General features: G+C 41.8%; 1 protein-coding gene across 4 annotated transcripts in view; it reads left to right on the forward strand.

Moving 5' to 3' along the window:
• Window positions 1–7,824, forward strand: part of Fastkd1 (FAST kinase domains 1) — a 45,583-nt gene extending 37,759 nt beyond the window's left edge. For 3 of the 4 annotated variants that reach the window (XM_045147378.1, XM_045147379.1, XM_045147380.1), the window contains 3 exons: window positions 3,145–3,283; window positions 4,163–4,277; window positions 7,607–7,824. In XM_045147378.1, the coding sequence (XP_045003313.1) occupies window positions 3,145–3,283; window positions 4,163–4,277; window positions 7,607–7,702 (350 nt within the window). In that variant the 3' untranslated portion in view covers window positions 7,703–7,824. Of the gene's footprint in view, window positions 1–3,144; window positions 3,284–4,162; window positions 4,278–7,606 lie in introns of those variants that run through there. The other variant, XR_006636786.1, reaches the window with a different exon arrangement.
• Window positions 7,825–10,265: the final 2,441 nt, after the last annotated feature.

Consider the following 10,265-nt stretch of genomic DNA (forward strand, 5'->3'; position numbering starts at 1 on the left):
CTTAGTGGTTAAGGCCAGATGCACAAGGTGGTGAATGTGTCTGGAGTTCATTTGCAATGGCTAGAGGACCTGGCATGTGCATTCTATCTGCCCCCCCCCCAAATAAAATAAAAATAAAATAAAATACAGATGGCACCTTAGGCTGGAGATACAGCTCAGGGGTTAAAGGACTTGCTTTGAAGGTGGCACCCTGAAGTTTGTGTCCTTACATGACAGACAGGACAGAAGCAGAAAAGGACATAGTGTTTCCCCTTCAATCTCCTAAAGATTCCCACCTCTTAATATTGTTACAATGGTGATGAAGTAGTATCTTGTAAATTTTGGAGGAAACAATCAGATAATAGCATTTTATAACTTTTTTTATGTTGCAAAATTTTTTCCATGCCAACAGATAGCACTTACTTAACATCATTGGTGTCTATTTCATTGAATGGGTAGTATGTAATGGTTTCATTAACCCATAGGCTTTTTTGTTTGTTTGTTGTTTAAAATTATTTATTTATTTACCACCAGAGAGAGAGAGAGAGAGAGAGAGAGAGAGAGAGAGAGAGAGAGAGAGAGAGAATGTGTGCACCAGGGCCTCCTGCCACTCCAAATGAATGCCAGATGCATGTGCCACTTTGTACATCTGCCTTTACTTAGATACTAGGGAATTAAACCTGGGCCATAATGCTTTGCTAGCAAGCACCTTTAACCACTGAGCCATCTCTCTAGCCCAACTCATAGGGTTTTTTGCTGATTAGTTGCATCAATTTTATATAACAGTGCTATAGTTTTGTAACATCAATAACCGATAAATATATTGCTAACAGAAATGTAATACTTCAGGCCGGATGTGGTGGCACACGCCTTTAATCCCAGCACTTGGGAGGTAGAGGTAGGAAGATTGCCATGAGTCAGAGGCCACCCTGAGGATACATAGTGAATTCCTGATCAGCCTGGGCTAGAGTGAGACCCTTCCTCGAAAAACCTAAAAATAAAAATAAATAAATAAATAAAAAATAGTAATACTTCAGAGAATTGGGCTTTTTAAAAATAGTTGCTTGCTGGGCGTGGTGGTGCATACCTTTCATCCCAGTACGCGGGAGGCAGAGGTAGGAGGATCGCCTACCTCTGAGACTACATAGTGAGTTCCAGGTCAGCCTGAGCCAGAGTGAGACCCTAACTTGAAAAACCAAAAAAAAAAAAAAAAAGAAAGAATAAAAATAGTTGCTTATTATGTGTTAGATATTATTTTAAGTGTTACATATGATAAACTTAGTTATGTCCCATGGAACATATACCTTACAGATGGGGAAATGGAGGCTCAGGAACATTACTATTATGATTTTACTGTTTCCTTCTTATTTTTTTGAGACAAGGTCTGGGTAGGTCAAGCTGGCATTAAACAGCATAATTCCTGCATTACCAGTCTTGGCTATGAGTATTTTGATTGTGCAAGAGTTTTAAACATACAAAAGAATAAAACTGGGCACTGGGCAGCTCCATAGGCTGAAGCGGGATTTCTTGAGCCGAGGGATCCATGGCCAGTCGTGGCATTATAGCACAACCCTACCTCCAAACAAAAGAGGGCTGGGCTGGGGAAACGGCTCAGTGCTTAAAGGCACTGCGTACAGAACCTGCTGGCCTAGGTTTAGTTCCCCAGTACCCATATAAAGCCAGATGCACAAAGTGGCCCATGCATATGAGTTTGTTTGCTGTGGCAAAAGGTCCTGGCACACCCTTATTTTCTTATTTTCGCTCCCTTTCTCCTTCTAAATAAATAAGTACAAATTGAAAAAAAAAAAAAAAAAGAGAGGAAGCTGAAAAGTTTGTTTAGTGGTTAATGGCACTTTCTTGCAAAGCCCACTGGCCCAGGTTCTATTCCCCAGTACCCATGTAAAAAACTAGGTATGCCAGATGGCACGTGCATCTGGAGTTTATTTGCAGTGAAAAGAAGCTCTGGCATTTTTATTTTTTTCCCTCTTTCTCCCTCTGTCTTTCTCAAATAAACACACACACATATTTGAAAGTATGATATTATAATGATTCCCATCTAGAGTCAGAGTGAACAAATATCAGCACCACTCACTCTCCCCTGATATTTTTCCTAAGAAAATATTACATGATGTCTAATTTCAGGATGTATATCAAAGTGTAACTTTGACAACATAATGACAGTATCATCATCTCTACAGCCACTAAGAGTGACTTACTGGGGGCTTAGGAGATGGCTCAGTAGGTCTAGTGTTTGCTGTGCAAGCATGAGGGCCTGAGTCTGGATCCTCCGAACCCATGTAAAGCCGAATCCAGTAGTGTGCTGTTTAATTGTAGCCTGTGTGGTGGGCTGAGAGGAGACAGGAGAATTCAGGAAGCTTGCAGGCCAGCTAGCCTGGACCCTGCCGCCCTCAAACATGGTAGAAGGGGAGCGCCAACACCCAAAGTTGTCCCCTGACCTCCCCATGCTTGCTGCTGCATGTGTGCAGCCACACTCCCATGAACACCACGTACACGTACACAGACAAAGAAAATCAAAAGGAGTAATTTTTTTTCTTTTCTTTTTTGCATTTTTAATTTTTATTTGAGAGAGTGAAAGAAGCCGATAGAGACAATGGGCACACCAGGGCCTCTAGCCATTGCAAACGAACTCCAGATGAATGTGCCACCTTGTGCATCTGGCTTAGGTAGGTACTAGGGAATTGAACTTGGGTCCTTAGCACCTTACCCACTGAGCCATCTCTCCAGCCTTTTTTTGTTTTTTCAAGGTAGGGTCTTGCTATAGCCCAGGCTTACCAGGAATTCTCTATTAAGTCTTAGACTGGCCTTAAACTCATAGTGATCCTTCTAACTCAGCTGGGATTAAAGGAATGCACCACAATGCCCAGCAAGAATAATTTAATATTTAATTACACTTGTTGGTTTTTTTATTGATCAATTTTCAAAGAGAGGTACTATTAGATCAGATCTTATAAAATAAGTTGGACAATCAGGGAGATGTGTCATTCTTTTATATGTATGTGTGTGTGTGTGTATATATATATATATATATATATATATATATATATATATATATATATGACATATATGTTAGTATATTTTATACCTCAAACATTTGCCTGTTTGAATTTACCTAATTTATACTGTTGTTTCCTATTCTTCCTTAAGATTTTGAGTGTATCTTGGATAAAAGGAAAAAGCCTCTCCCTTATGGAAGCTATAATATAACTTTGGGGAAACCACCAGGAATGTACTGGGAATCAAATACTCAATTATTGGAATCAAAGCTTCCCCCAGGAGCTGAAAGGTAATTTATGTTTGAGCTAATTTGCATTATATTATGACCTGCTTTATTGGGGGTTGACAGATGGAAGTCGCATTTACTCCTATACCTCGCGTGCAATCTCTCTCTACTTTTGCCTTTCCTGTGCCTCCTGCCTGCACCCATCCGAAGCCTCACCATCTGCAACTAAAGTGATCTCCAGTTGTTCTCGTCTAGAACAGTATTTTCTTCTTTGGTGTTCCCATACCTCTCTACTTTGTGATAATGTGAAGTCACCTCCTATACCGCATCGTTACCATCCTCATGCTTTCTATTAGAATGTAAACTATAGGGCTGCTTCTTTAAGTTCCTTATGTAGTAAGCCACAAGGTAAGTTCACATTGGACCAAAAAACTGCTGATCTGGGCATGGTGGTGCACACCTTTAATCCCAGACCTGGGAGGCAGAGGTAGGAGGATTACTGTGAGTTTGAAGCCAATCTGGAACTACAGAATGAGTTCTAGGTCAGTCTGGGCTAGAATGAGACCCTACCTTGAAAACAAAATAAAGGGGGAGGGGCTGCTGGGGAGATAGCTAAGTTTTAAGGCACTTGCTTGCAAATCCTGACAGCTTGGGTTCAATTCCCCACCACCCATGGAAAGCCAGATGCATAGGTGGCACAAACATCTGGTGTGTGCCTGCAATGGCATGAGACCCTGGTGTGACCATATGCAGCTCACACACATACAAGTAAATATTCTAAATAAATAAAAAGACAAAACCTAAAACACTTAGCTTGGCAATATGCCCATTTATAGTCATTTAGCTTTTATTATTTAACAAAAATGCATTCTTTTTTTAAGGCTTATAATTCAATTTCTTGGTTTGATTTTGGAAGTAAATATTGAGCTTTATTTTCTGTAGGATTGCTTTTGAATTTTTGGATTTAAGAGCTTTTTGTACAAACATCCCTCACCTAAAAGGAAAATCAGCTATGAAGAAACGACATTTGGAAATTTTGGGCTATCGTGTTATTCAGGTATGATACACTTATACATAAATTCAACATCTTATACAAGCATGGTGTAAAAAAAAGAAAACAAAACAAAACAAAACATGGTGTAGCCGAGTGTGGTGGTACACACCTTTAATCCCAGCACTTGGGAGGCAGAGGTAGGATTATTGCTGTGAGTTCAATGCCAACCTGGGACTATGTAGTGAAATTCAGGACAGCAAAAAAAAATAAATAAATAAAAAGGGGAAGCTGGAGAGATGGCTCAGCAGTTAAGGCATTTTGCCTGCAAAGCCTAACAACCCTGGTTCAAATTCCCCGGTACTCACATAAAGCCAGATGCACAACGGGGCGTGTGTATTTGGAGTTTGTTTGAGCTCCAAGAGGCCCTGGTATGCCCATTCTCTCACTCTCCCTGTTTCCCTCTGCTTAAAAATAAATAAACAAAAATATTAAAAAAAAAAACAATAAAAAGGGCTGGAGAGATGGCTTAGCAGGTAAGGTATTTGCCTGCAAAGCCAAAGGACCCAGTTTCAACTCCTCAGGACCCATGCAAGCCAGATGCATGAGGTGATACATGCATCTAGAGTTCGTTTCCAGTGACTGAAGACCCTGGCATGCCTATTCTTTTTCTCTCTCTCTGCCTCTTTCAAATAAATTAATTAAAATAAAATATTTTTTAAAATACAGTTTTAAAAAAAGCATGGTGGAGTAGGACTGTCATCCTTGCACTCAGAATGCTGAGGCAGAAGGCTCTCAGCCTGTGTTATATAACAAGTTCAAGCCTGGTCTTGGCTATACAGTGAGACCAGTCTCAAACAAACAAAATGTTCAGACACTGGCTGTGCATGTTACCTTTTAACCTGGAAGTTCCAGAGTTACCTTCTTTTATCCATTTTTTATATTTAAGAAAAAGCTATATTGAAGTTCTTGAAACAGAACACTTTTATTTAATTTGACAGTGACAGACAGAAAGAAGCAGACAGAGAATGGGCGCGCCAGGGCCTCCAGCCACTGCAAACGAACTACAGACGCGTGCGCCCCCTTGTGCATTTGGCTAACGTGGGTCCTGGAGAATTGAGCCTCGAACTGGGGTCCTTAGGCTTCACAGGCAAGCGCTTAACTGCTAAGCCATCTCTCCAGCCCAATGAAACAGAACACTTTTGAGATGGAGGGCATAATAAGGAGTAAAAGTCATTCAGTTATCTTTAGAAGATCTGTTTGTTGATTTGAGTATGTTTTCTGCAAGTAAGACATTTTGGACTTAGATGGGTTTTTGGTACAAGAAGGGTAAGGGGGTTGGAGAGATGGTTTAGCAATTGAGACACTTGCCTGCAAAGCCAAAGACACAGGTTCGATTCTTCAGAACCCGCATAAGCCAGATGCACAAGGTGGTGCATGTGTCTACAGGTGAATTTTTTTTTTTGTGGATGGAGGCTCTGGCATGCCCATTCTCTGTCTCTGTCTCTCTTTCTCTCCCTCTCAAATAAATAAATTAAATGTTTGAAAAATGGTATTTATGTCAGGCGTGGTGGCACACAACTTTAATCTCAGCACTCAGGAGGCAGAAGTAGGAGGATTGCTATGAGTTTGAGGCCATCCTGAGACTATGTAGTGAATTCTAGGTACCCTGAGCTAGAGTGAGATCCTACCTTGGAAAACAAACAAAAATAGTATTTATATATAAAAAAAGAAAAGGAGGAAGGTGTGAATGTAGAAGACTATGTGGGTATTGTAGGAATGGGGTGTGAATGAAGCTCTGAGGCAGAAAGTCTTCTTGGTAATGTCGGGAAGAGAGATCCGCTTGGCTGCCTGAAGAGTTCAGAGGCTAGGCTTCAGTCACTCATTTCATATGTTCCTACAACTTTGCTCAGGAATGAAGTGACGATAAAATTTTCTTGGATATTTTGTACCTACTTTTCTTTCTCTCTCACTCTCTCTTCATTTTTGTGGGTTTTTTTGGTTTTGATTTTTTGAGGTAGTGTCTTGCTGTAGCCCAGGCTGACATGGAATTCACTGTGTAGTCTCAAGTTGTCCTCAAACTCTCGGCAATCCTCCTACCTCTGCCTCCCAAGTGCTAGGATTAAAGGCATGTGCCACCATGCCCAGCTAGTTTTGAAGAAATCATATATGTAATAAAGATGATAAAGCTTCTGAATAGTACAGCAGATGTTAAATAATTCGGCTTAATAGAACATGATTATATATTAATCTGAAATCAAATGATTTTGTACATAAAGCTCAATATTGTTAAAAAAAAAAAAAAAGCAGGTGTGGTGGTGCACATCTTTAATGATAGATAGAGGGAGAGAGAGAGAATGGGCGCGCCAGGGCTTCCAGCCTCTGCAAACGAACTCCAGACGCGTGCGCCCCCTTGTGCATCTGGCTAACGTGGGACCTGGGGAACCGAGCCTCGAACCGGGGTCCTTAGGCTTCACAGGCAAGCGCTTAACCGCTAAGCCATCTCTCCAGCCCTTTATTCTTCCTATTTTTTAAACAAAAAAAATCAACAACTAAGGCCGTAATATTAGATGATAAAATCATATTGCCACTTACTTAAATAGTCTCAAAGTTAAACATAGTTTAGAGAGCAGCCAAATTAGCAGTCTTGTGTTTAATTTTATTTATTTGCGTGTTGTGTGCATGCGTGTGGCTATGTGAGGGTCTCTGGCCACTGTAAATGAACAGCAGGTACTTGCATTACATTTTATGTCCTGCAATCATGGGTGGCTTGGGAATTGAACCCAGGCCAGCAGACTTTGCAAGCAAGAGCCTTTACTCAGCCATCTTCCCATCCCTCTCATTTTATAAATTTTGAAGACACTGGTAAAAAGCTTAAACGGCCTGTCACTAAACAAAATAGAGATTTGTATTGATAGTGGTGAAATGAAGTTAAAAATTTCCAGCTGGGTATGGTGGCACACGCCTTTAATCCCAGCACTTGGGAGGCAGAGGTAGGAGGATTGTCAGGAGTTCGAGGCCACCCTGAGACTCCATAGTGAATTCCAGGTCAGCCTGGGCTAGAGCGAGACCCTACCTCGGGAAAAAAGAAATTCAAAATATCTATAGCCGGGGCTGGAGAGATGGCTTAGTGGTTAAGCGCTTGCCTGTGAAGCCTAAGGATCCTGGTTCGAGGCTCGATTCCCCAGGACCCACATTAGCCAGATGCACACAGGGGCACATGCATCTGGAGTTCGTTTGCAGTGGCTGGAGACCCTGGCACGCCCATTCTCTCTCTCTATCTCTGCCTCTTTCTCTGTCTGTCTCTAAAATAAATAAAGTAACAACAAAAAATTAAAAATATATATTTATAGCTGCTTTAAAACTTTTATTCAAAATACATTACTTATTTACAGGTCTCTCCGTTTGAATGGAACTCCATGGCACTGTCCACTAAGGCTGCTCGGATGGACTACCTGAGAGAACATTTATTTGGAGAATGCAAATCATGATTGTGGTTTTCATTTAAAATGAGCTGTTGGGCTGGAGGGATGGCTTAGTGGTTAGGGTGTTGGCCTGCAAAGCCAAAGAACCCATGTTCGATTCCCCAGGACCCACGTTAGCCAGATGCACAAGGGGGTGCATGTGTCTGGATTTCATTTGCAGTGGCTGGAGGCCCTGGCACTCCCATTATCTCACTCCACTTTCTCTGTCAAATAAATAAATAAAAATGAAATATTTAAAATGAGCTGTTATGGAGCAACACATTTGTATGTGTTTTAATTAAGTGGCCTTGCTCAAAATAATAATAATACATGTGGGCTGGAGAGATAGATGGCTTAGTGTTTAAGACACTTATCCATGAAGCCTGAGAACCCAGGTTCGATTCCCTAGGACCCATGTAAACCAGATGCACAATGTGGTGCATGGGTCTGGAGTTCATTTGCAGCGGCTGGAGGCCCTGGTGCACCCATTCGCTCTCTTTCTTGCTCTGTCTCGAATAAATAAATAAAAATAAAAAGTAATAATACATGCAGACATTCCTTAGAATGTGGGAGCCTGCCTGCTGTTTTTTTTTTTTAATTTTTATTCATTTATTTATTTGAGAGTGACAGACACAGAGAGAAAGACAGATACAGGGAGAGAGAGAGAATGGGTGCGCCAGGGCTTCCAGCCTCTGCAAACGAACTCCAGACGTGTGCGCCCCCTTGTGCATCTGGCTAACGTGGGACCTGGGGAACCGAGCCTCGAACTGGGGTCCTTAGGCTTCACAGGCAAGCGCTTAACCGCTAAGCCATCTCTCCAGCCCCTGCCTGCTGTTTTGAGAATAACAAGGGCTCCATCCATTGTGGCTGGAGCAAAGCAAGTAGGGTGAGAGTAAAAAAAGGTAAGAAGTGGCCGGGCACGGTATGCACACCTTTAATCCCAGCACTCGGGAGGCAGAGGTAAGAGAATTGCCATGAGTTTGAGGCTACCCTGAGACTACAGAGTGAATTCCAGGTCAGTCTGGCCTAGAGTGAGACCCTACCTCGAAAAAAAAAAAAAAAGTGATAGTCAAAATTAACAGCCTCCTGGCTACTTTAAATGAGATGAGAAACCTTTGTAGGGTTTCAAACAAAGAATAATAACTCACATTATTTGATTTTTTACTTTAATTTTTATTTTGTTTGGGACAGAATCTTGCTGTATAGCCCTGGTTAGCATGAAGCTTGCTTTGTAGACCAGGCTGGCCAATCTTCCTGCCTGTGCCTCTCAAGTGCTGGGATTGCAGCTTTACACCATTATGCCTGGCTGGGCATTCACATCTCAAGCTAGGGAGTCATGACTCATGCCTGCAGTCTTGACACTCAGAAAGCTGAGGGACGAGGATTGCTATGAGTTCAAAACCAGCCTTTGGTTCCAGGCCATAATGTGAGACCCTGTCTAAAAAAACACCACCAACAACAAAACTCTCATATACTGTTGTGATGAAAAGAAACTGCAGCGGAGTGAAGGTGGAAGCATCTAGGAGATAGATGGATGATGGCCACTTCAAGGACATTTCAGTAACCCAGCAAGAAGTGAATGGGGGCTGGGAAGTAGTAGCAGTGGAAATAGTAAAAAGTGGTCAAATTTTATTTTATTCTATTTTATTAGCTTTTTTTGGCTAGACATTTGCTTTTATTGATACACGCCCCCCACCTCCCATTCATACCAATGTCAATAAAAATAATAAATATTTTAAAAACATATCTGAGCCAGGCATGGTGGTGCACGCCTTTGATCCCAACACTCGGGAGACAGAGGTAGGAGGATCGCCGTGAGTTCGAGGCCACCCTATGAATACAGAGTGAATTCCAGATCAGCCTGGGCTAGAGAGAAACCCTACCTAAAAAAAAAAAAAAAAAAAAAAATGTCATTGGCATGCTATTCATGGAGTAGAGGTGTTTAGAAAGAGTGAGATGGGAGAAGTCAGGAAGAACAGGAATTTGTTTTAGACATGCTGAGTGTGTGATAGTTTTCATCATCTAAATGGAAATGTTAGGCTGAAGAGATGACTTAGCAGTTAAGGTGCTTGCTTGCCTGAGAAACCTAAGGACCCAGGCTTGATTCCCCAGAACCCATGTAAACCAGATGTACATGGTGGCACATGAATCTGGGGTTCATTAGCAGTGGCTAGAGGCCCTGGTGTGCCCATTCTCTCTCTCTCTTTTTTTTTTTTTTTTGTTTTGTTTTTCGAGGTAGGGTCTCACTCTGGTCTAGGCTGACCTGGAACTAACTATGTAGTCTCAGGGTGGCCTCGAACTCTCGGCGATCCTCCTACTTCTGCCTTCTGAGTGCTGGGATTAAAGGCGTGCACCACCACGACCGGCTATGCCACCACGGCCGGCCCATTCTCTCTCTTTTAAATAAATAAAAATAAAATAAATGGAGATGTCAACTCACAAGATCACAGAAGAAGGTCCAGGCTCCAGATAAAAATATGAAAGTTGTCATTGGCATTTAACGCTCTCTGACTAGATGTGATTCAAGAAGAGTGTGGAGAGAGGAGAGATGTGAGACCTGTTCTGAAGTGTTCCTGATTAAGAATCCAGC

This window comes from Jaculus jaculus, chromosome 4 (genome assembly GCF_020740685.1).
Source record: "Jaculus jaculus isolate mJacJac1 chromosome 4, mJacJac1.mat.Y.cur, whole genome shotgun sequence".
Classification (NCBI taxonomy): Eukaryota; Metazoa; Chordata; class Mammalia; order Rodentia; family Dipodidae; genus Jaculus; species Jaculus jaculus.